The sequence below is a fragment of the Lonchura striata genome, chromosome 34 (genome assembly GCF_046129695.1).
Source record: "Lonchura striata isolate bLonStr1 chromosome 34, bLonStr1.mat, whole genome shotgun sequence".
NCBI lineage: Eukaryota > Metazoa > Chordata > Aves > Passeriformes > Estrildidae > Lonchura > Lonchura striata.
The window spans coordinates 5,018,639-5,042,966 of record NC_134636.1 but is presented as its reverse complement, the minus strand read 5'-3'; the positions used below and the strand labels follow the sequence as shown (position 1 = coordinate 5,042,966).

General features: G+C 55.9%; 1 protein-coding gene across 1 annotated transcript; it reads right to left on the bottom strand.

Annotated features, from left to right (window-relative positions):
* Positions 1 to 640: 640 nt before the first annotated feature.
* On the bottom strand, positions 641 to 16,341 carry LOC144247839 (serine/threonine-protein kinase pim-1-like). The gene is made up of 6 exons (XM_077789496.1): positions 16,226 to 16,341; positions 2,842 to 3,271; positions 2,468 to 2,518; positions 1,897 to 2,263; positions 1,043 to 1,222; positions 641 to 785 (listed from the first exon to the last, which is right to left on the bottom strand). Exons 1-6 carry the CDS (start codon positions 16,339 to 16,341, stop codon positions 679 to 681), a joined length of 1,251 nt encoding a protein of 416 aa, XP_077645622.1. The 3' UTR covers positions 641 to 678.
* Between the last annotated feature and the right edge of the window lie 7,987 nt (positions 16,342 to 24,328).

Below are 24,328 nucleotides of genomic sequence, written 5' to 3'. Positions count from 1 at the left end.
TGGCTGCCCCAGCCCCAGCCCCAGCCTCAGCCTAGGCCATGCTGGGTGGTGGGGGCTGTTAGCAGGGCCAGGAGCCAACTCCCATTTTGTATCCACCCCAACCCATGCCCCCAGCCCTGCCAAAAAACAGCTGGGCAGCCAACTGAACTTGCATCTGACCCAGAACAAGGAGAACCTTTTGTTCCCAGCCAGTCTGAGCAATGCCCAAATCTGGGAGCATTTCCCCGGCTGTGGACTCATCTGCAAATTCGCTGTGGAGCCTGGCTTTGGAGAAGGTGCCAAAAGTTCATCATCTTCAGCTGCCAGTGTCCAAGTTGAGGAAGAGGTTATCATCCTTGATGTTGTCCTCGCTGTCTCCAGCAGCCCCACCTGGTACAGCTTCTCCAGGGGCTGCTTACCCTTCCCTGGGGGTCAGACCAGGCTGTCAGGGCTCTGCCCAGGGCCCCAGCTGCCAGGCAACTGGCACAAGCTAAACCACCTTGGATGGCAGCCACCAGTGCTGGGCAGAGCAGCTCAGCTCCAGCACAAGGGCTGCATGTTCCCACCAGCAACCCCAGTGCATTGATATAGGCAAGGAAAAAAGTCTGGGTTTCCTTGCTTCTGATTGCCAGGGCATGTGTGGAGCTGTAACTTACCAGGGCCCTGCAGCAAAGTGTGCATGAGGCTCTCTCCCTTCATCTATGACAGGTGACTATCCTGTATCCAAGGTTCACAGAACAGGTCTTCTAAGGAAGGTCTGTCCAAGAAGTGCATGGATAAGCACCACCTGATAAGTTCTTGGCACTCTGGGCAGAGAAACCAAAAACCACCGGTCAGCTAGAGAAGGCTCCTGTCTGCTTTGCCCCACTCTTCCCATGCCCAGGCCATGCTGCTTTTGTGCTCCGAGCTGGGCCTAAACTTTCCCATCAATTCCCTGTTGTGGAGGAGAGCAGGAGAGCAGGACATGTGCCACCTCCTCAGCAGCTGCCAGAGCGAGATGCTCACGAGCCCGCTGCTGTCTCCCAGCACTGGTGTTCCCCTGTGGCCAGAGATGAGGATCCACCTAGAGAGAGCCGCTGTGGCAGCGACAGCTGATGGTCCCAGCTGATCTTCCGGCCCCTCCTGAAAGGGTGCTGCCCGCAGACCATCTGGTGCAGCAGGATGCCCAGGGACCAGATCGTTGCTGCCTCGCCATGGTACCAGCCCAAGCGGGTCCATTCCGGGGGGCTGTATGACAGTGTTCCTGTGGAATACAGATGGAGTTCATCAGGGGGATGCTGCTGCTTCCAGAGCCTGGCCCCAGCATCCCTGGGCATGCAGGGGCTGCCCCAGTGGCACACGGGATGACTGCTGCACTCTCGCCAGCACCTGGGATTGTGTACAAACTCAGGGCTGGACAAGAAGCCACTGGTGTTGGAAGAGGGCAGCAGAAGCCCCAGCAAGGCCTGACCATGACATATAAAGCAAAAACCCACTCAGGGCTGGGGGAATAAACAGGTCCTTATCCTCCCTGCCTGCAGTGCCCCAAAAATATTATGAAGCCAATATTTTATGTTTTCATAAAATATTATGAAAACAAGGTGAGTGGAGCAGTCCAAGCCCTTCCCCTCGCCTGCACACCAAACTGGCTGGTGCACTGGTCCTGGCCCCCTCCTCTGCTACCCCCACCCACGGGTGCTTTTGTCAGGCTGGCTGCTGCTGCTTCAACCCCAGCCCCAGGCAGAGTGGTGGGCAAAAACTGCCAGCAGGGCTGGAAGATGCCTCCCCACCCAGCCCCGCTCAAAAGCAGCTCAGGTAAAGACTCAGAACCCTGACTGGCAGCAAAAGGGAGAATCCTCGCTGCCACACCCAGCTTGGCCTGTGAGATGTTGGGCCATGAGATGGTGGGACCGGGAGCACACCCCTGCCCGGGCTCACCTGCAAAGTCAGTGTAGGCTGTGTCTTGCAGATAGGTGCCACAGCCAAAGTCGATCAATTTTGCCTGGCCAGTGGCCAGGTCAACCAGGATGTTCTCTGGTTTTATGTCACGGTGCAGGACCCCGCGGCTGGTGCAATGCCGCACAGCCTCCAGCACCTGGCGGAACAGCTCCCGTGCCACCTCTTCAGACAGGAACCTCCGTGCCCGAATGAAATGCAGGAGGTCCTGAGACCGCTCCGGCCGCTCCAGCACCATCATGATGCTGTTGGGGAGCTCAAGCCACTCCAGCAGCTGGACCACACCAGGGAAGCCGGTGGACACCTTGTCCAGCAGGACGATCTCCAGGGGTACGCTGGTGCCGTCGGGCTGCGGGAGGACCACGGTGCCACCAGTGGGACTGATGTCGTGCCAGGGCAGGGGAACCCCTCAGCCAGCCCGGGATGCTCTGCACCCTGCGCTGGCCCCACGCCCGCTCCCCATCGAGGCGTCCTGGTGGCTTCCCCCATGCCGGGCCTCGCCTCATCCCCGCCCGGCACGGCCCGGCTGTTCCCGCTGGCCCCGCTCACTCACCAGCTCGCCCCAGCGCCGGACGCGGTTCCGTGGCACCCTTTTGATGGCCACCTGCAAGCCAAAGGCAGCAGCGGGCTGAGCTCGCCGCCCGCCCTGACGACCCCCATCCTCCTGCTTCCTTCTCCTCCTCCTCCGCCTCCTCCTTCCTCCTCCTCCTTCTCTTCCTCCTCCATCCGCCTCCTCCTGTCCCTCCTTCCTCCTCCTCCTCCTCCCTCCTTCCTCCTCCTCCTTCCTTCCTCCTCCTCCTTCTCTTCCTTCTCCATCCTCCTCCTCCTCTCCCCATTCCTCCTCCTCCTTCTTTTCCTCCTCCTCCTCCTCCTCCTCCCTCCTCCTCCTCCTCCTCCTCCATGCCCGCCGCCGGCCCCGCCGCTCACCGGGGCGCCGTCCGAGAGCCGCGTGGCTGCGAACACTCTGCCGAAGCCGCCGCGCCCCAGCAGCGAACCCACTCGGTACCGCTCCTGCAGGGCCTCCTGCGCCTTCCCTGCGGGCGGGACGCGGCTGTCAGCGCTCGGCCCGGGGCCAGGAGCGGCCCCCGAGCGCCCCCCGAGCGCCTCGGGCCGGCCATCCCCAGGCCTTCGGTCTCGGCAACGGGACACGGGAGGCTCGGGGCCGGCGGCCGCGCTGCCGAGCGGCGGAGCTCGGGCCGGGGAAGCCGCAGCGGGGGCGGCGGGAGCGGCCGTGCCGCGTGTGTCCTCCGCGGGGCCCGGGAGGCGCCGGCGCCGGGGCCGGACCCTGCGGCGGGGCCGGGGCCGGGCTCGGGCCAGGCGGAGCCAAAGGGCGGCGATGCCGGCCCAGCCCCAGGCACTGATGCCCGCCCGGCAGCGCCACCGCCAGCACGGCCAGAGCCGGGCGGAGGCGAGACCGCGGCGGGGCGGGCGGGGCCGGGGACGGGGCAGCCCCGCCCGGGGCCGGGGGCGGGCCGGGGGCATGGCCCGGCCCGGCTTGGGGAGAAGGAGGCGGGGAGAGGAGAGGGACACCGGGGAAGGACACCGAGGGGAAGGTGTCCGACAGCGGGGGAGGGAGAAGAGAAAGAGAAAGAAGAGAAAAACTGCTTTTGCTGCCGCTGCTGCCGCCGCTGCTGCCGCCGCCGCCGCTGCTGCCTCTGCAACTGAAGCACCGAGGCCGTTTGTCCGCGTGTCCGTTCCCCGCTCGCCCCACGAGCCCCACGGCCGAGCCCCGCGCGCCCCGGGGACAGCCCCTTCGTCTGTCCAGACACGGGAACTTTGCAGTGTGGAGCCCAGATCCAGAGTCCTGACTCCTGCACACTGGCAGAGGAATCCCCTCTGCTGTGTCGCTGCTGTGCATTGTCCTTGCTGAGGCTCAAACACCCTTGGGGCACATTCCCGTGCTGTAGGATTCCTACCTGACCCAAGCACTGCACCTGTGTCTGCAGCGTTGCTTTCCAGTAAAAACAGGGGAAGGAAAACTGCGTGTAGCTCATGGTATTTTACAGTGTTTATAACTTTCTAAGTGACCCATCTTAGAGGTGAGATCCATTTGGAATTCATGGCATGGAGAAGTCGTGCAACATGGCAAAGGAAAGCATAGAAATAAAGAGGAAAACATCTTAGATACTTTCTTTCATTTTCATTGCACTTCTGCAAAGCTGTTCCACTTCTCCAGGAATCTTCTCCTGTCTGCTCTTGTCAAGAACCTCTCATGGAGAACAAGGTCGAGCATCTATCCCAAAATTTGCCACCTGCTGCAGCTTCTCTTGGCTTTCCACACTGCACTGTGTGTGCAGCACGACTTTTGCAGCAAAGCAGGCCAAATGTTTGGAGAACTTTACATGTCCTTTCTTTTCCTGGGGGGCTGGGGAGTTGTGCCACTGGTGAAGTGGCACAACTGTGACTGTTTGTCCTGGTTTAGGGCAAATTTTGTGAGGAAACCTCCAAAAGGAGTCCGTCTACAAATCAAGTTCAAGCGGCCCCTCTCCCTACTATTTCAGGAGAAGACTTCCCTGGAGAAAAGTGGAAAAAATCAGTTTATTTAACAAGTATAGTGTTCACAAGCATGAATAATATGAAATAAACCCCCTCAGAGTTCTGAAGAGATGGCAATTCAGAAAGTCCTTTTTGTGGGTTGTAGTTGGCTCACTCGGTCTCTTCTCAGTCTCTCTGGCACTGGAATGCAGCTTCCCAGACCTCAGTGGGCCACAGGTGTGAGATGCTGGTGTTTTTCTGGGTTTTCAGTCCAGAGCAGGTTTAAACAGTTCCAAGAAAAAGGAAAGTCTGTGATGGTTACTAAATTGTTCAAATGTTCAACTCCTGTTTGTTGGCAAGAAACCTTTCTGTGCCTCTGAGTGTCACCATCCCTGAGCCCAAAGGACACAAACCTGATGAGTTGTGGCTCCTACTGCAGGGGCACTTGGACCTTGGCTCTGCACAGGAGAGCTCTTCATCCACTTTCTCTCTTTTCCCCCCTCTGGGCATGGAGGGAGCTTCTGACTTCAGCACGTGACTCGTGTGTGGAAAGAGCAAATTTGGGCAGAATCGGGGCAGGGAGGGTTTGGGGGGACCTTGGGATCTGTGCTGGGTACAGAAAGTGTTTTCCATTGCTTTGAGACTGGCTACTGTGCAAAGTGGATTTAATAGCCAGCAGAGGAATGACTTCTGCATTTGATGGAGCTGTGCCTTCCCTTGGCTTTGTTGGCTGACAAGAAATGAACATCCCTCTGTGTCTCAGGCAGCTCTTACTCCAAGGAAAGCAGGTGGGGGTTGGAGCCAAGGAGCTGAAACCTGCAGGTGCAGCCTGGGCTGGAGGGAGCTCAGATTTGCACAAGGCTGCTCTGAGGGCCAGGGCTTGGATGGGGGAAATGGTGGGGTGGGGGTAGGGACAGAGTCTGATGGATTGTCAGCCATCAAGGGTCTTGATTTTCATATCTATTTCAACTGCATGAGGAGGTACTTGAATTCAGTGTCAAGTGGAGATTGCACATATTCATTTATGTGGAATAAAAAGATGAAACAGGACCTAACAAATCTTTTCTGTGTCTTTGTAAAGATAAAGCATTCACTTTGAATACACTACTAAAGCCTGCCTAATTAATCACAAAAGATTTGAAAACTTAAATCAAATTATTCCCAGAGGCTTGGCTTGTTCAAGTATTCTGAATGTTAATGAGCTTTGGGGCACTATTTCTCCAGTGAATCTAACTCAGAGTACACAAATTATTGTAATTCCTTTTAAATGTCTCCTTGAGAGAGTTGCTTGGGGGATGAGGGTCAGGGCTTGTGTGTCCTGCTTGGCACAGCCCAGGCAGGGCTTTCACAGCCCCATCCCACACTCCATTTCCCAGCTGGAGCCGCTGGTGCCTCTGAGTTCTGCTGCGCCAGCCCCAGGGAGGACTTGGGGTCATTTGGTCACTCAGGAGCTGGGCTGGGAGCTCCAGAGGTGGCTGTGGAGCATTGCCTGTGCTGTGCCAGGGACTGGCAGACACTGCTGGGCTGGGATAGAGGCTCTGGGGGGATTGGGGTTCCAGGGCAGGGCAGTGCTGGGGTTCCAGGGCCGGGCAAGGCTGGACCTGCCCCTTCCTCCCTCATACACAAAATGTTTCCAGCCAACAATCTCCTCCAGTCTTTCACACCAGGCAACGTTGGAGGTGAAATCCCAATTCTGGACATAGGCACCTGGATAAGAAGAGTTCTGTTCCATAGGAAGCAAAGCACAGAGCCCCAGTGTTTGGAAGGCAGATGAGAGCCTCACAAGGCCAAGGTCAGCCAGACTTGTCAGGAATGGCAGATTGTCTGCAGGCAGCCTCTGGATATAGGGAATTTTGGAGACAGAATCCCAATTTTGGCCATGGGCACCTGGAGAAGCAGGACAGTGTTGTAATGTGGGCAGCCTCTCTCACCGCAATACCCCGAGCAGTGGAGTGCTGGGCGGTGAGAGGGAAGAGAATGGGCGGCTGCTCCCCCTGTGAAGCTCTGCAGTCCCACTTGGCATGGGGAGGCAACACGGGACTTGGGGGTGAACAGGATGGTTTCATTCAGTGAGCCCCAAGACCCTCTGGGGAGGGCAGACAAAGGTTTTATACCAGAACTCAAGAGGCGGGGTATAGGAACAGCAACCACTGAGGGTACGCCTGGGGAAGAGTCTAAGGAGGAACTAACATAGCACAAACCTATCAGGGGAAACAGGGGAGAGGAGTAACACAAAGTAACCAAAAGGGTGTTGAGCCTCACTAAATAGACAGGGAATGCTCTGGAAGCAGGGGAGGAGGCTACGAGGAGTGACAGGGAATGTTCTGGGGAAAGGGGCAGGGAAAGGGAGGATTGACAACTTGGAGAGGAGGGGGGTAGGGAAGAGCTTGGGAAGATTGAAAACTGGGGAAGGGAGGAGATTAGGGGTCGGGGGTTGAACATACACAGAACAAATATCAAACTAAAGAAAAACACACAACAGGACAATTCTTTCCCATAGGAAGGAAAGCATGGAGCCTTCCCCAGTGTTTTGGGCACAGATGAGAGGTGACCCTCATGAAACCACTGTCAACCAGACTTGTCCTGGCAATATTCCTATGGGAACAATCCCTGGATAAAAGGACACTTGGACGTAAAATCCCAGTTCTGGCCATGGGCACTTGGAGGAGAAGGAGAGTTCTTTTCCACTGAAAGGAAAGCAGGGAGCCCCAGTGTTTCCTGTCCCAGTGAGCCCCAGTAGCAGAGGAGAAGAGACCTTTAACATGCCAAGGTCAGCTGGACCAGTCAGGCAGTCCACGGGAGGCCAAACCAGCCAGACCTGTTCTGTGTTCCTTTGGTTGCATGGGGTCCCACAGTGTTACAATAGCCCCTGGGTTCCATGAGACCTCCTAGTTTCACAATGGTTCCAATGATTCCATGAGGCCATGGAGTGTCCCAATGGTCTCCATGGTTCCCCAGGCCCCACAATGACACGTGAGTCCTCTGATCCATGAGGCCCACAATGTCAAAATGAACCTTTGGACCATGGGGGTTTGCAGTGTCACAATGATCTCCTTTGGCTCCACAGTGTCACAATGGACCACTGATGACACGAGGCCCCACAGTGTCACAATGGTCCTCTTGGTTCTGTGGGGACCCCAGGGTCACAATGGTCTCACTGGTTCCATGAGGCCTCACAGTGCCACAATGCTTTGCTGATTCCATTGGGCATCATAGTATCCTAATGGTCTTCATGATCCAATGTGTCCCCCAAGTGTCACAATGGTGTCCATTGTTCCATGGTGCCTCACAGTGTCACAATGGCCCCTTGGTCTCACAGGCCCCACAGTGTCACAATGGCTCCTTGTTTCCATGGTTCCTGTGCTGGTGCATTCCCTCCTCCCCTTCTCAGGCTGCCCTGCCAGCTGAGAAATGCTCACTGGGCCTCGGTCTTGGCCAGCAGCCCCTGGGCTCAGCTCCTCTAGAGCTCCTCACAAACACTGTCTGCTCCAGGCACTGCTGCTGCCCAGCCAGCTCCTGGTTACTTTAGGAGCAGCCCTGGGAATTGTTTGTGTCCCCTCAGTGGCACAACATCCCTGTTCTCACCCTGCCAAAGAAAGCTGCTGATGCCAAGTGCGGCCAGGATGAAACATGGCTGGGACTGCAGCCCCTCTCTAGGGGCCCTACAAACAGCGCTCCAAAAGGAGCCCTTGGAGCTCTCCTGGGCCAGCGACTCCCTCTGAGTGGGGCCTCTCCGAGCCGGGAACTCTCCCGTTTGCTGAATTCGGGGATCCCGAAACAACGAGGGAGCCTGGGCCGATCCCCCCACTCCTCCAGGCTCAACCCTTCCCTGCTGGGGAGATGCCAAAGCATCCTCAAGGAGCATTTCCCCACCCTCAGGGGAATTTCTCACAGGTGCCTTGCACTGACTCTCTGTGTCTGTGTGCACACAGGAGTGCCTGTGCTGGGAAATGTGGCAGAAATGCTGCTCTCTGAGGGCTCTGAGTGCCCTGGATAGCTGAGCCTGTCAGGCCTGTAAGTGAGGTCAAGTGATGCAGCCTAAGCTAAGTTAAATGCTGCTAAGAGTTGTTTTTTGCTATAAGTTATAAGCTGAGCTAAATACTGTTAAACGATATTCCTCTGTTAAATTGAAAAGTCATAGGTTATAAGTTATGTTAAATACTGTTAATATCTGTTCTTTTGCTAAATTTTGAAGTTGAAGGTAGAAGTTAAGGTTAAGGTATAAGTTAAGTCCTGTTAAATTTGAGCTCTGTTCAGCTTTTGGGCCATATTCCTTTTATCCTTGCCCTCACTGTTCTATGTTTCCCTGTGCCACATAAAGGGACAGTTCTCTGATCATTTCAGTTTGATTGCCTGGATTTTGTTTGGATTTGTGGTTGATTTGTTTCCTAGGGGTGCCTTAAGTGTGAAGTGTTCAGTCAGGAGCAGAGTGACTCTTGCCAAGGAACTTTGTGGTGCTGTCGCTTAATATTAAATCTGGTTTTTGCTGCTCCCTTGCCGGGGACTTTTCAGCACTCTCAAGCCCTCGTTGGTAACAGGGTGAAGGAGCCCTGGCCCAGGCTCTGGCCCTGTGGGACACAGGGACACTGCCAGGGGGTCCCTGTCCCCCCGTCCCACCCCCCACAGCCCCAGCCCCCGTCCCTGTGTCGGGCTATGGGGTTGATCTCGTGGAACATCCTCTGGGGGAGGCTGCGGCGATGGGGGCGGGGGGACCCGGGGGGACTGGGAACCCCCCTATGCATGAGCAGTGTTGGACTTCTCTGGGGGAAACTGGGGCAGAGTGACCTCCTCAGTGAAATCACACAGCCCCTGGGATGTCACAGAGCCCCAGTGATGTCACACAGCCCCTGGGATGTCACAAAGCCCCTGCAATGTCACACAGCTCCTGTGATGTCACACAGCCCCCGTAATGTCACAGGACCCCTGGGATGTCACACTGGCCCTGTGATGTCACACAGCCCCAGTGATGTCACACAGCCAACTGCGATGTCACACAGCCCCTGCGATGTCACACAGCCCCAGTGATGTCACACAGCCCCTGCGATGTCACACAGCCCACTCTGAGATGTAAGAGGCTAGCTGGGATTTCATACAGCTGCTCTGTGATGTCACAGCCTACTCTTTGAGGTCCCAATCTGCTCTGTGATGTCACAAAATCTGCCCTGTGGCGTCACAGCCCAGCCTGTGATGTCACAGTCTCCCTTTAATGTCACAGCCTGCGCTGTGATTTCACAGTCAGCTCTGTGATGGCACAACCCACTCTCTATTGTCTCAGCCTTCTCTGTGACATCACACAGCTGCTCTGTGATGTCACAGAGCCCTTATCTATGATGGCAGAGTCTTCTATGTAGCCTCACATCCCATTCTGTGATGACACACAGCCAGCCTGAAATGTCATAGACAGCTTTGTGACATGGAACCTCTTCTGTGATGTCCAACCTCCTCTGTGATGTCACAGCCTGCTCTGTGATGGCAAAACCCACTTATCATGTCACACAGCACCTCTTGGCCTCACAGACCCATCCTGTCATGTCACAACACCTTCAGTGATGTAACACAGCCACCCTATAATGTCACAGCACACTCTATGACCTCACAGCTTGCTCTGTGATGTCATACAAACATCCTGTGATGTCACAGCCTGCTCTGTGATGTCACATAATCACAGAAACCAGAATTACTGGGTTGGAAGAGACCTTTAAGGTCATCAAATCCAACCCATGCCCTAATACCACTTCAGCTGAACCATGGCACTGAGTGCCACATCCAGTCTTTTTTTAAACATATCCAAGGATGCTGACTCCATCACCTCCCTGGACAGACAATTCCAGTACTTTATCACCCTTTCCATAAAAAACATTTTTCCTAATATCCAATCTAAATTTCCCTTGGTACAGCATAAGACTGTGTCCTCTGGTTCTGTCAGCTGCTGTGAGGAGAAAGAGACCAACCCCCACCTGACTGCAACCACCTTTCAGGGAGTGTAGAGGGTGATAAGGTCACCTCTGAGCCTCCTCTTCTCCGGGCTAAACAACCCCAGCTCCAACACTTGTTCCTCACAGGACTTGTGTTCCAAGCACATCACCAGCCTTGCTGCCCTTCTCTGGACATGCTCCAGGTCCTCCATGACCTTCCCAAACTGGGTGGCCCAGAACTGGACACAGCACTTGAGGTGCTGCCCAACCAGTGCCGAGCACAGGGGAAGAATCACTGCCCTGCTCCTGCTGGACGCACCATTCCTGATCCAGGCCAGGAGCCATTGGCCTTCTGGGCCACCAGGGCACACTGCTGGCTCATGTTCAACCTGGCTTTTGACCAGTGCCCCCAGGTCCCTTTCTGCCTGGGCACTGACCAGCCACACCATCCCCAGCCTGTAATGTTGCAGGGGGTGTTTGTGGTCAAAATGCAGGGATGGGCACTTGGATTTACTAAGCTTCATCTTATTGGACTCTGCCCATCCCTCCAACCCTTCCAGGCCTCCCTGCAGAGCCCTCCCACCTTCCAACAGATGGACACACGCTCCCAGCTTAGTGTCATCTGCAGATTTACTAATGAAAGGCTCAATCCCCACATCCATGTCGTCAATAAAAACATTGAACAGAGCTGGCCCAGCACAGAGCCCTGAGGGACACCACTGGTGACTGTCCCCAGCTGGATGCAGCACCGCTCACCACCACTCTCTGGGCCGGCCATGCAGCCAGTTCTGAGCCCAGCACAGAGTGCTCCTGTCCCAGCCGTGGGCTGCAGCTTTTCCAGGAGTGTGCTGTGGGAGGCAGTGCCAAAGGCCTTGCTGGAGTCCAAATAGACACATCCACAGCCTGTCCCGCATCCACCAGGAGGGTCACCTGGTCATGAAAGGAGACCAGGTTGGTCAAACACGACCTATCCCTCCTAAACCCCTGCTGCCTGGGTCTGACACCCTGGCCATCCTGTAAGTGCTGTGTGGTGACACTCAGTGTTAACTGCTCCATGACCTTACTGGATACTGAGGTCAGGCTGTCTGGCCTGTAATTACCAGGATCCTCCTTCCCACCCTTGCTGTGAATGGGCATCACATTGGGCAGCTTCCAGTCATCTGGAACCTCCCCAGTGAGCCAGAACTGCTGGAAAATGATGGAGAGCAGCTTGGCAAGCTCATCTGCCAGCTCCCTCATCGCCCTGGGGTGGATCCCATCTGGTCCCATGGATTTATGAACATCCAAGCAGCTCAGCAGTTCTCTGATTGCCTCCCCCTGGATAACAGTGGCCCACTCTGCTCCCTGACACCATCTACCAGCCCAGGAGGACAATTGTCCTGAAGGCAAATCGTCTTCTCATTAAAGACTGAGGCAAAGATGGCATTAAGCACCTCTTCCTTCTCTCTATCTGCAGTTATTAAATTCCCTTCCACATCTAATAAACAACAAAGGTTGACCTTACCCTTCCTTTTACCATTAATATATTAATAAAAACAATTTTTATTAGCCTTTACTGAAGTTGCCATTTTAAGTTCAAACTGAGCTTCAGCTTCCCTAATTTTTTTCCTACATTGTTGCAGAGGATAGATAGATATGATTGTTTTCTTAGCTAGCCGAATGTCACTTCTGTCCTTGTCATCCTGGAGTGAAATGGACTGTTCCATCCCACCCCCCAAAAGATTGTGGCTCATCCTGCACCTCTGTACCTGCCCCTAAAACATCAGAGTCTGTTACCCCATTGGCCCATGCCTTGTCCCAGCCCACCTAGGAGCCCCTGATAAGGGGGCTCCGAGCAGCCATGCGGTCTCTTGGACTTTCTCCCCCGCTCTTGGACTTCCTCCCTCTCTTGGACTTCCTCCCCTCTTCCCCTCCTGGGGCTTCCCCTTTCCTGAACCCTTCTCCTTTTGTCTCTCCCCTCCCCCCATCCTCCTAAGCCCGGCCACGTGATACGCCTGAGAGCACGAGGCTCGGGCATTCCTGGATCCCCAATAAACCTCTCTCCCCAAGAGAAAGCTTCAGAGATCTCTGCCTCCCTACACCCCCACTGTACAGGAGATTACTCTTCTCACAACTGGCGTCCAACCTGGAAGGAAAAGGAATCCACGCATCTCGACACCTCCATGCATGGTAATTACCTGTGATAGCCTCCTCTTCGCTCTGAGCACAGGCTGTCGTTGCTAAGCAACGTAGAAGCCTTATCTCTTTAAAGATTTGCTGAGGCAATTTACCCTCGAGCACCATAGCCCATGAGTAGCCAGCTTTTGGAGCTCTTGGAACTGCCCGAGCAAGGAACCGCTGCGGAGCTGCAGCAAACCCGAGCTGTGAGCTGGTGGCACGTGGCCACGTTAAGAGAGCGCACAGAGCACTACCTAGCACTGCCTGCGCTGGAAGCCCGAGGGCAGAGGTCTGAAGGTCCCGAGCATGGAAAAGCCGTCCGGAGAGATGTCCGGAGCTCTGAGGGGACCTGTGCAGACCCCTGAGGAGAGGGTCTCTCTTTTGCGAACTCGAGGTGAGCTACACAGGTCTAAAATATGGGACAATCCCACTCTGCTCCAGATAGAGATCTCTATAAGCAATTTAACCATCTTTTATGTAGTCATGACAGTACTTTGCCTAAGAAAGAGTTAAAAAATCTCCTGGAATGGGTCCTGCCCCACTTCCCTCATGCTGAACGGTCAGCCGCTATTACCAAAGAATTCTGGGACTCAGTAGGTGATAAGCTTTTTATTGACATTTACAGAAGAGACCCCAATGCTTGTGATTTGCTCCCAGCTTTTAGAGCGGTGGCTGAATTGTTTGTTCCGTGAAAGCCAGTCCCAGCCATGTGGCCGGCCCGCGCGGCTGCTGACGACCCACCGCGATCCCCTTCCACCCTGTCCCTCCCCCACCTGCCGTGACCCCATCCCTAACCGCCGCGGCCGCCCCCACCCCAGCCCCTGTGACCCCCCCCCCCAACCCGCCCAACCCCCGCCCTGCGCCGCCGGGCGCCGGCCCCTGCGGCCGCCCCCACCCCTGCCGTTTCCGCCGCGACCCTCCCCCCAACCACCGCGGCCGGCCCCGGCCCCGTTCCATCCCCGTGCCGCACGCCCCCATCACCCGCCCCCGTGACCCCCCCCCCCCCGCACCCCCCCAATCCCCACCCTGCACCGTTCTGTGCCGGCCCGCGTTGGCTCGGCGGCTGCGGGCCCAGCGGCCGGGGCTGCCCTGATCCCGCCGCACTCCACGGGGCTCCTGCCCGCCCCGGCTCCCCCCGAAACCCCTCTAGTAGTGGTGGTTGCTATTTTTGCTGGCCTGTTACAAAGAGGCTTCGCCGCGTTTCTACAAACACTCGAACCGGCGCTTGCCGTGGCCGCCTTGCCGCCACCGCCCGCGCCGGGAGAGCGTGTGGCCACGCCCTCAATCTTGGCCACGTGGGAAAATCCACCGGGAAGACCGGTGTCCCCACCCCAGCCTGAGCCCCGGCCGCGGGGGGACACCCCGGGGCCCCGCGCCGCCACCCCACCACCCCCCGCCCCCTGGCAACCTCCCCGCGGCGCGGGCCCGACATCAGAGGGCCCCGGCGGTGCGGCAGACGCGGCTGCCATCTTGGCTTGGCCGGCGGAACACGTGGTGCGCCCCACGCATGCGCGGTTCGCGGTGCCCCCGGTCTGGCCGGTTCCTGCCGCCTCTGCCGCGCCGCCGATGGAGCCTGCCACTCCCCCCACGCCCCGTGCCGCGGTCTGCAATCAACCAGAACTTGTGAGCTCAGAGGCGGCAACAGTGGGACCCCCAGAGCCACCAGAAGGAGTTCCACCGCCACTGCCACGGCCGGGGAGTCCCGAGTCACTTCTGGGTTAGCCGCTAAAGCCCTCCTCGCCGGATACCCGCCTGGAACTCCTTCCAGCCGCGCAACAAATAGTTCCCCTCACACCACCGCCCCCGCCGCCCCTGGACGCCTCCGCTTCCTCTCCTATGCTTTATCCACATTCCACAGCTGCAGCCCCATCCTTGATACGTCCTTCCACACGCGCTGGTTCCTCTCTGATGGCTTCGCTTACAGACACCTCTCCTCCTGCCCCTCTACCCCAGCTATCAGCAGCTGCTGCATCTGACTTACAGCTTAGCATGCAGCCAGGGAAAGAGGAACAGAACCTGGCAGCTGCTATGACAAATACAGGATCCACAAAGAACTATACTACCCCTACCAATACCAGCCCTGCTACTCCAGTTTCCCAAAATGCCCAGAAAAGCACTGATAACCTCCAACTGATAGACAGGCATATATCCAAACCTCATAGTCCCAGAGAATGGACAGCTGTCCCATCTCTGGATGAGAGAAAATTCCTAAAAGCAGCAAAAGATAGTAGTTTCCCTTTTTCCTATGGTTACCAGCTGTTGGGAAGTACCATAGAAAAGACGTCCGAGGCCCTAGAATGCAGCTTATTAAAACAGAAGAGGGGAATGTATCAGGCCACACCCCAAAACAGGTTCAGCAAAGCCCCATACGCATACAGTTTTTCAAATTGCTGTATAGGACAGCTTGATATCCCCATTTACAGACACTTTCTGAACAACAAAAAAACAAAAATAAAAGTCTTAATCAAAACCTCAGTCACAGGACAAATAGAAAGCCCATGCAACCTTGTAACATGGGAGAGAGGGTTTGCTTGTGTCTCTACAGGCGAAGGACTCAGAGGGGTCCCAGCAAAGAATGTAAAGTCCTACCACGCACCAGAATCTGGCAGTACCCTCACAAATGGCAGTGACTTTGCAGGTGCAAACCAGGAGGCAGTTGCTCAGACCTAAACTGCAAAGCCAAGAAGAAAACTGCCCACCAGAAACAACCCCAGACTATGGACATATTTTTTTTTCACATGCATGTTACTTTTGTACCCTTGTTGTTACAGTGTTCTCTTGTTTCAAATTTTGTATTGAATTTTCACCTATAGGTTAAGCAAAGACAAATGCCTGGGTTGCTCTAGCCAAGACTGCAAGCTCTGGTACCATATCTCTAGCTGATACAAAGCCCTAATAGACCTTTCCAACCTAGTCAATTATAGAACCTTCCCCAGAAGGTTCCGATAAAGATACCTCAGTTAAATTCTTCCATTAGACTAAAGCAGTCAACAGGTTAAAATGCTCAATCAGTAAAGAAATAAACGCCACCTCGATTACAATTAATAATCTAGCTAAACAGTTTATCTGAAGGTTTGAGCTCTGCATCTTGGCTAAAGGAACTCTGTAAAATACGCCTGATTGTTTTAAGAGTAGTAAGTGTAGTTTCAGTACCAATATGTTATATTGTGGGATGATTATACTCCTGCACGGTGGGGGTGTAGGGAGGCAGAGATCTCTGAAGCTTTCTCTTGGGGAGAGAGGTTTATTGGAGGATTCAGGAATGCCCGAGCCTCGTGCTCTCAGGCGTAGCACGTGGCCGGGCTTAGGAGGACGGGGGAGGGGAGGGAGAAACGGAGGGTTTAGGAGAGGGAAAGCCCCAGGAGGGAAGGAAGTCCAAGAGCGGGGGAGAAAGTCCAAGAGGCCGCATGGCCGCTCGGAGCCCCCGTATCAGGGGCTCCTAGGTGGGCTGGGACAAGGCATGGGCCAATGGGGTTACAGACTCCGATGCTTCAGGGGCAGGTACAGAGGCGCGGGATGAGCCACAATCTTTTGGGGGGTGGGATAGAACAGTCCATTTCACTCCAGGATTCATCCAAGGGCAGAAGTGACCTTCGGCTAGCTAAGATAACAATCATATCTCTCCTCTGCAACATTATATACCCGAAGTTGTGCAAAAATAGTAATTAAGTCAATATTTAGCTTTTAAAAAGTTTAACAAAAAGGGCAATTGTTGCAGAGGATAGATAGATATGATTGTTATTGTTATCGCCGGTGGCCAGCACGGCGATCTCGTTCTCCAGCCGCGCTCCAGCCCGTAGTGGGAGGTGAGGGCGCTGACCAGCCACTGCGTGCGCCGGGCCGGCCACCCGTAGGGGTTCCAGCCCTCCGGCGGCTCCATCGCGCCCGCCCGGCCCGCGGCGCTGCCCGAGCATCCCGAGCGCCCGCCCGGCCGAGCGCTCGGCCCTGGCCCGCGGCGGGGCGGGACGGGCGGGGCGGGGCCGCCGCCGCTCCAGCGCCGCTCGCCGAGCAGCGTCCGCCTTTGTCCGGCACCAAAAGGGATTCCGGCAAAGCGGCCCGGTGCCGCCCTGCTCCGTCTGGCTGCCGAGCCTGCACCCCAGGTGCGTCTCTCATTTCTTAACTCCTTTCTCCCCTCGGCTTTCTCTTGAACGCAAGCAAGACAGCAGCATCGCACAATCCACTTGGGCAAGTAAGGCTCGTGAACGAGTGAGTGCTTACACTAAATTAAAAACCCAATGTGCTTGAAAGCCGACCTTCCGTTCACTCAGACCTGCTCACCTCTGTCGATGAGCTGACTTTATGTGTTGCTGTGTGTCTTTTCAGGGGTCTGGCATAGAGATGAGTGAGCGTTAAACTCGCTCAAAGGAGCTGCCCAAAGCAGTGACTTTGCTCTCTCTTTGGCTAGCGAGTAGGACTGGCCTTGTTGAATACAGGCAGCAGCACAAGCAGGGATCCTCCACCAGCAAAGACATGCCACAAACCAGGACGGGCAGGAGAGGGACTGTGGCACCAGAGGGACCGTGGCACCAGAGGGGACTGTGGCACCAGAGGGGACCGGGGCACCAGAGGGGACCGTGGCACCTGAGGGGACCGTGGCACCTGAGGGGACCGTGGCACCAGCTGTGCCCCACTACCATGAGCAGGGTGGCAAAGCCAGGTGCTGCTAACAGGCTGCATTAACAGCCCAGGAAAGGCATCATGAGGAACCGGGTCTGGGGACCAGCCAAGGAGTCCTGTCAAGACCAAATAGTTTGAATATTCTCTCTAGGGCAAAAAAAAAGCAAACCAAACCAGCTGATATGTGAGGAAAGTGAATTCAAGTTCATTTAAAGTGCTGCTCAATCCAGGGCTGGGTTTCTTTTGAATGAACTGATGCTAATAAATATTTTCTTTCATATGGTGGGGTTTCTCTTCAAACAAGCTTTGATGAGAAATTTCTGACCCCATTTGGTTTTGCTCTTTTAAGATAAATCCAGAACCTGAGTAGCTTTGTCGAATAATGAAGAATTGTTTGTAGCTCAGTTTTTTCTCAGGAAGAGCCTTACATTTTAGCACAGGAGGAAGGTAAGGCAAAGGTTTAAAAGCTTTCCCCTCCTGGAGTGCCACATTCTCAGAGGAATCTGTGAGGAGAAGTCCCCTCAACCAAGGCCAGGGCTGTTTGCCTCCTCTGCAGGCTCAGTATTCTGGGAGTTCCACAAGCCTCAGCTGCCACTCTATTTTCCTCTGAATATTTCTTGTTGTGCAGTGCACAGGGAGAATATTTTATGCTACATTCCCTTCTGGGCATTGAGGGAAATCTCAGTAATTCTGGTGCTTTTTAAGTCCAGATGAACTTTTTATGAATAGTAAGGAAAAGGGAAGAAGTACTATGGAAAATTAATTGCTCAAAATGTGAGTGGCCCAACCACATTAAAAACAAAGTCTAAACTGAATAATTTTTTTTATTTTTTTTTCCCCTGATAGGTGGGGTAAAACGTGCAGTGCTAATAAAGCCTTTAAGAGATGCAGCCAGCAGCCAACTGTATGAAAATCTAAGTGGTAAAGGATGAAACAGAACAGGGAAGAATCTTCAGCCCTTCCTGTTGAAGGTAGAACAGTATGAAAAGTGACTGTGGCTGTTGTGCATAGGTAAGGGTGTTATTTGTAAAGGAGAGCAGGTGCCCCAAGCTGTTGGTGGCCCATGCCCTGCCGTGGCTGGCCCACATCCAGTCCTAGATGGACCAGGGCGGGGGGCTCGGGAGGGGAGGAGGTGGGGGGATCTCGGGAAGCTTCTGCATCACAACCGGTCTGGGGGGCCGTGGGGGAGGCACGGAGCGCTGGGGCTCTGCTTTCCTGGGCAACTGCTGCTGCTGAGGCGATGTCTGAGAGCTGCCAGACCCGTCGCTCTCTGGGCTCTCTGGGGGTGAGGGGGAGTCACGCCTTCTCGGCCGGGATGCTGGAGCTGCGGCAGCGCTGCTGTGGAGAGAGCAGTGGCTGAGGCCCCAGCTGCCAGTGGCACACAGGGACCCTCCTGCACAGCAGGGCCCAGAGCTGGCAAGGCTCCCCAGCACGGCTGGAGCGGCTGGCACACCTTGGCCCAGCTGGACAGCTGCCCCTCGAGGCCCCGGCGAGCAGGGGACGGCTCTGGGCAGGCTCCCTGGCCAGGAGCGGGCCCCAGAGCGCCTCTGCCTTTCAGGGGCCATCTCGTCCCTGCTCTTTCTCCTCCCCACCTTGCTGTGCCTCTGCCCTGTGCCCCTGGGGCTGCTCCTGGCCAGGCAGCCTCAGGGGGAGCCAGCACTGGCTGCAGCCCCAGCGGCCCCCCAGGACAAGGCCCAGCAATGAAGAGGCCAAGGAAAGCACTGGGCAGCAGCAGAACCCTCAGCAGAGTTCTTTGGACAGCCATGGACTGGCCACAGCTCCATTGCAGCATGACCGGGAATCTTCCCTATCAGCAGCCTTTGAAGATGCTGTAGGGTAGAAATCCGCAACAACTTACGGTTTCTGTTCCTTCCACCAGCGGAACCCGACACAGAACAGGACCACAGAAAGTGGCACAGTGAACAGTGTCACCACCGTGCCTATCATGCAGGACCTGCGCACATCCGGGGGGCAGAAAACTCTTGGTGTGCTCGGTGGATTCAGAGCATCTGTACTGGACTTGCCAAGCATTTCTGTGGGAGCAATGGGGAGCGTGAGCCCGCGCTGTGCTGCACTGCTGAGCTGGCAGCACGGTGGATACGGCCAGGACGTTCTCTGTTTGCCCAGAGCTGGGGCCTGCAGGCACCTTGCCGCCCCTTGACACAGGCTGTGCCACCCAACAAAGCCCAGCAGGCCGGCAGGAGAGCCCGGGGCCAGCGCAGCTGCTTGGGCCGTGGCTGCTTGGAGGGACAGGGGCCAAACCCATCCCTGAGCAGCCCCTGCCAGCCCTGGCCCTCCCTGCCCTGTGACAGCTCCCCAAGCCCCAGGGGACAGAGTCAGGCCCTGTCAGGACACACTGGAGCAATTACCTCCTGTGCCAATGCCTGGAACTGCCTGCCCTCCTGAAATAAAGGCTGGCACTAGGCCACTGCTTCTTTCTGGAACAGCCACCTTCTGTACAGACTTTTGCTTCATAGCTTGAGAAACAAAAGGCACAGCTGGATGAGATGGGACTCTTCCCCATCGGGGAGGTTCCATCTTCATGACCCAATACTGGTCAAAGTCATGGAGAATGATCAGGAAATCAGATGAACTTTTGGGATTAGAATGAACCTTCCCTTCTCCAAAACACCACCCCTCCTGATCTGCCTGGAGACCAGGAAATTGCAGGGGATGTCAGGGTGTGCATGGGCCATGGTGCAGTATGGGCTCCCTGTCAGCTGGTGGCAAATGCCTTCCTGCAGAGGCTGGGGAGAAGCTGCAGCCAGCCCAGGCTGGGAAACAGCCCTGCAGGCCATGAGAGCAGCAGCAGGGCAGCGAGGCTGACATGGATCCCTTCCCACTGTGCCAGGCACAGCCTGTCCAGATGTGCAGGGAACACCCCTGGCTGCTGAGTCCCAGGGGAAGGGGGAGGGAAATGCACCCACCACGCTGTCTCTCCAGATCACTCAGCATTTGGTCCAGATGTTTGGCAGCCTCCAGGGATTTCCTGTCTCCTCTGCCTTGGTTCTTCTTTCTAGGAGGACCTTAACAGAAAGGTGTGGCACGTCTCCCTCAGGTTGGAGTGACAGTGAGTGGCCCTGGGTGATTGGTGCCCTCCAAGGAATTCCCTCAGCTCTGCCTTCCACTCAGGAGCAGGGGCAGGGGGACCACGAGCCTGCGGTGGGCCCACACTGGGAAGGAAGGAGCTCCTTGCGGGGCAGTCAGGGGAGAAAGGACTCCCTGGAGCTGCCAGCAGCTCTAAACCCAGCCCCAGTGGAGGCCAGGGCTTGGCAGCAGCAGCAGGAGCAGCTCAGGCTCCCTGGGGCAGGCAAAGGAGCTGTGAAAGGCTCAGCCCCGGGGCACAGCCCGCTGCCTGGCCCCTTCCCTCTCTGCTCTTCTCTGGGGCTGCACAGAGCACACAGAAGGACACACTGGCATTGTACATGGATGGAAGATGGGCAGCTAAATGCTCCTTCCTCCCACTGACACTGATCCTGTGGAATCACTGTTGGGCTCTAGAAGGGAGCAGGGCAAGTTTCCAGAATCTTTCAGCCCTGAGATAATGTTAAGGTAAATGGATCATGAGTGAGCTCTTGTCAGAATGACATTGATTATTCTTTTAGGAAAGACACACGGAGTACTTGCCTCCACCACGATCTAGATTCTCCAAACCATCATTCACCAGATTTTCCATATAAGCCATCTTATGATACCAATCTAGAAGGGAGCAAAGACCAGAACCAGTTCCTGATGTGCTGGGATCCCTCTCTGCCTGTGGGAACTGGGCACTGCAAGGGGTTCAGGTAAGGCCATTGGATCCAGATGTGAAAAGACACAGCCAAAGCTGCACAGGGGTCTGGGGAATTCAGGGCTGGCTCCTGGCCACTCTCCATTCTCTTTTCAGGCCCTGTGCAACATCCCTGGGAGGGGTGGCATGAGTACCCCAAGGGCCGTGGGGCCCTCTCCCTCCCACAGAGGGAAACATCCCCAAAGTCCTGGGGATAAGTGCAGCATGTAGTGCCAGAACCATTCCTTCCCTCCTGCACTCCCTCTCTTCCTCCCTCTGTTGCAACTGCTCCTCCAGCCCAAGGGCTCATACCCAGGCCTTGCTCTCCCCCTCTGCCCTTTCCCCACCATGGGCACCCCGTGCAGTCACTCCCGGGTTTCGGGATGTGTCTCCCATGGAGGGACCCCAGCAGGACTGCTTAGTACCCTGAGTGCCCTGAGCATAACAATTCCTCTGGGCTGTGCCAGCCTTGTCCGGGCTGTGCCGGTTCTGCCAAGTAGCAGAGAGGGCAGCTCAAGGCTCAGCAGGGCTCAGGCCCAGAGGCACAGCAATTACCTCCTGTGACTGTGCCTGGCAGCGCCTCCCTTCCTGCAGCAGAGGCTGCCAGTGAGCCACTGCTTCCTCTGGGAAACTCAGCCTTCAGCACAGCCTCTCCTTCCATTTCTAGAGGAAGGAAAAGGGACAGCTGGATCAGGTGGGGCTGTTCCCCAGTAGGAAGGTGGCATCTTCAGGAAGCAGTGAATGTGAAAGTAATGGTTAAGAATTAGGAAATCTCTAAAAACTATTTGGGTGGCCACAGCTCTCTGCTCTCCAAACAGGTGCCCTTTCTGATCAACCCAGAGAATGGGAAATTGCAGGGCATGTCAGGCCCGTGCTGCAGTTTGGGCTCCCTGTCAGCTGGTGCCAAATGCCTTCCTGCAGAGTCTGGGGAGAAGCTGCAGCCAGCCCAGGCTGGGAAACAGCCCTGCAGGCCATGAGAGCAGCAGCGGGGCAGCGAGTCTGCCATGAATCTTTTCCACCTGTGTCGGGCACAGCCTGTCCAGATGTGCAGGGAATGCCCCTGGCTGCTGGGTCCCAGGGGAAGCCTGAGAGAAATCACCCACCTTGTCCTGCCTGTTCCATTTCCTTCAGCATTTGCCTCATGTTTTCAGATGGCTCATGGTGCTTCTTGTATCCTGGAACCTTTATGTTCCCTGTTGGAGGACCTTAGCGCAAAACATTTCCATTTCTCAGTGGATCCCACAAAACCAGTGCTCAGCCTGTGGAGTCAGCAGAGACACACTACTCACCCCTGCGATGGGAGCTGGGCTTGCGGGCAGTAGCCATAAAAGGAGCTGGAGAAGTCCTCCCTGCAGCCACACCTGTAACTCAACAGCCACAGGGGCTTCTGTCATCTCTGCAGATCTGCACAGGCAGCACTGAGCCCCAGGAGCGGTGAGGGGATGGCCCAGGGCCAGGGCACACACGTGCATGGTTCTGTCCTGGCGCCTGCAGCGATGCCCCCCTGGCCGAGCTTTGGGCTCTGAGCTGGCAGCTCTCCCAGGGGGAAAGGCCTTGACCTACCCTCAGCATCTCCCAGAGGCTCAGTGATGGGGATGGGTTGGGAAGCTGCACCACCTTCACCAACAGGTTCAGCTGCAAGAAAGGCAGGACAGAACAGCTCCCGTGGTGCTGCAGGAGATCCTCAGGCTGCACCCAAGGCTCAGCCCCGGGGCACAGCCCTGGGCCCGGCCCCTTCCCTCTCTGCTCTTCTCTGGGGCTGCACAGAGCACACAGAAGGACACTCTGGCATTGCAAACAGGAGGAAGATGGACAGCTAAATGCTCCTTCCTCCTACTGACAGCAATCCTGTGGGATCACTGAGGGCTTGAGAAAGGAGCAGGGCAAATATTCCTGAATCCATCAACCTTCAGAGGAACTTAGGACAGAAGGGAGCTCTTGCCAGATTGACACTGATTATTCTGTCAGGAAAGGTACATTGAGAACTTGCCTTCAGCATCTGGAAAGGTCTTGAAGTCGTCATTTACCAGCATTTCCAAATCACCCAAGTCATGATCCCAATCTAGAAGGGAGCACAGATCAGCCCCATTTCCATGGTGTGCTGGGATCCCCTTCTGCCTCAGGGAACTGGGAACTGACAGGGGATCAGTAAGGCTGTGGGAGCCAGGTGGCAATGGACACAGCCAAAGCTGGAAAGAGACTTGGGAACTCTGGGCTGGCACCTGGTCACTGCCCACCCTCTTTGCAGACGCTGTGCAACATCCCTGGAGGGGTGGCTGGCGCAGCCCAGGGCCCAGGGGGGCTCTCTCCTCCATAAGAGGAAACCCTCCCTAAAGCCCAGGTAAAACCATCCCCAGCGCTTCCCGGGGAGCAGGGAGCGCTGTCCTGGGAAAGGGCAGCCAGGCTGCCGGCTCACCTGCTCCCCGCGCTTGCAGCGGAGCAGCCTGGGCAGCCCTGGCAGGCAGGGCCACGGCCAGGAGGAGCAGGAGGAGGAGGCGCAGAGCAAGGGCCATGGTGCCTTGCCCTGTGCCAGTCCCGCCGCTCTCGCTGCCACCACTGTCCTGAGGCCGCTGTCCCAATGTCAGCACCACTGCTGCCACCGCCGCTGCTGCCGCAGCAGTTGTGCTCCAGGACTGCCTGCTGGGGCCTTGTGGTGCTCTGCATCCACGGGGCTCTGGGACCTCTGTGACCTCAGAGCCTGCTGTGACCTCAGCCTGCTGTGACCCCAGAGCCTGCTGTGACCTCATGGCCAGGCTGGAGTTGCCTGCGGAGTGGGTTCTGCCTTCTCTGGGAGTGAGCTCATCCTGCCCAGCAGCTCTGCCCAAGGGCTGTGACACAGTCCCAGCCCAGCTGATCTCACAGCTTGGGGCATGAAGGGATGGAGAGCAGCCCGGCCAAGAAGGACTTGGGCTGCAGCTAGAGGAGAGGCTGGACATGTGTCAGCCATGTGTATTCAAAGAAAAATGCCCAGCAGGTTGAAGGAGGTGTTTTCACCACTCTGCTCTGGTGAGACTCCACCTGTACTACTGTGGATGATGTTTTATATTGCTGGCCAGGGGTTTATGTATAAATGAGGAACGGAACAGGGCTGCTGAGGAACACGTCCCAAGCTGTTTCATTTCTAGCATCAGTCTCATTACATGGTTGTGACAATGGGCAGATGCCAACAGCTCACATGCCCGGCAGCAGACAAAGAACTTAATGTTACAATGTACTTTACAAGATTTTGACCAGTCATACAAAGCAAAAGCATACTGACAATAGATTTATCCAACCACTATAAGCACACGTACCTTTGCTTAAAAAAAATGCTTGCTTCTTTCCAATACAATACAATACCTACTTGTATTTTAAGCCCTAAAACCCAATGCCCAGAGCTCCATTAGTAAGCTTAGAACTTCCTAATATCTTGCTAGATATACTTTTCTGTAGCTTAGCGAGTTATTCTAGCCACATGTTAATACACAGACCATTGTTCCAT

Coding starts and splice junctions, on each gene's coding strand:
- LOC144247839 (XM_077789496.1), bottom strand. CDS start 16,341: ATGGAGCCGCCGGAGGGCTGGAACCCCTACGGGTGGCCGGCCCGGCGC. Junction 3,272..16,225: donor GGCTGGAGAACGAGATCGCC/GTGCTGGCCACC, acceptor GGCGGGCATCAG/TGCCTGGGGCTGGGCCGGCA. Junction 2,519..2,841: donor GGCTCTCGGACGGCGCCCCG/GTGAGCGGCGGG, acceptor TTTGGCTTGCAG/GTGGCCATCAAAAGGGTGCC.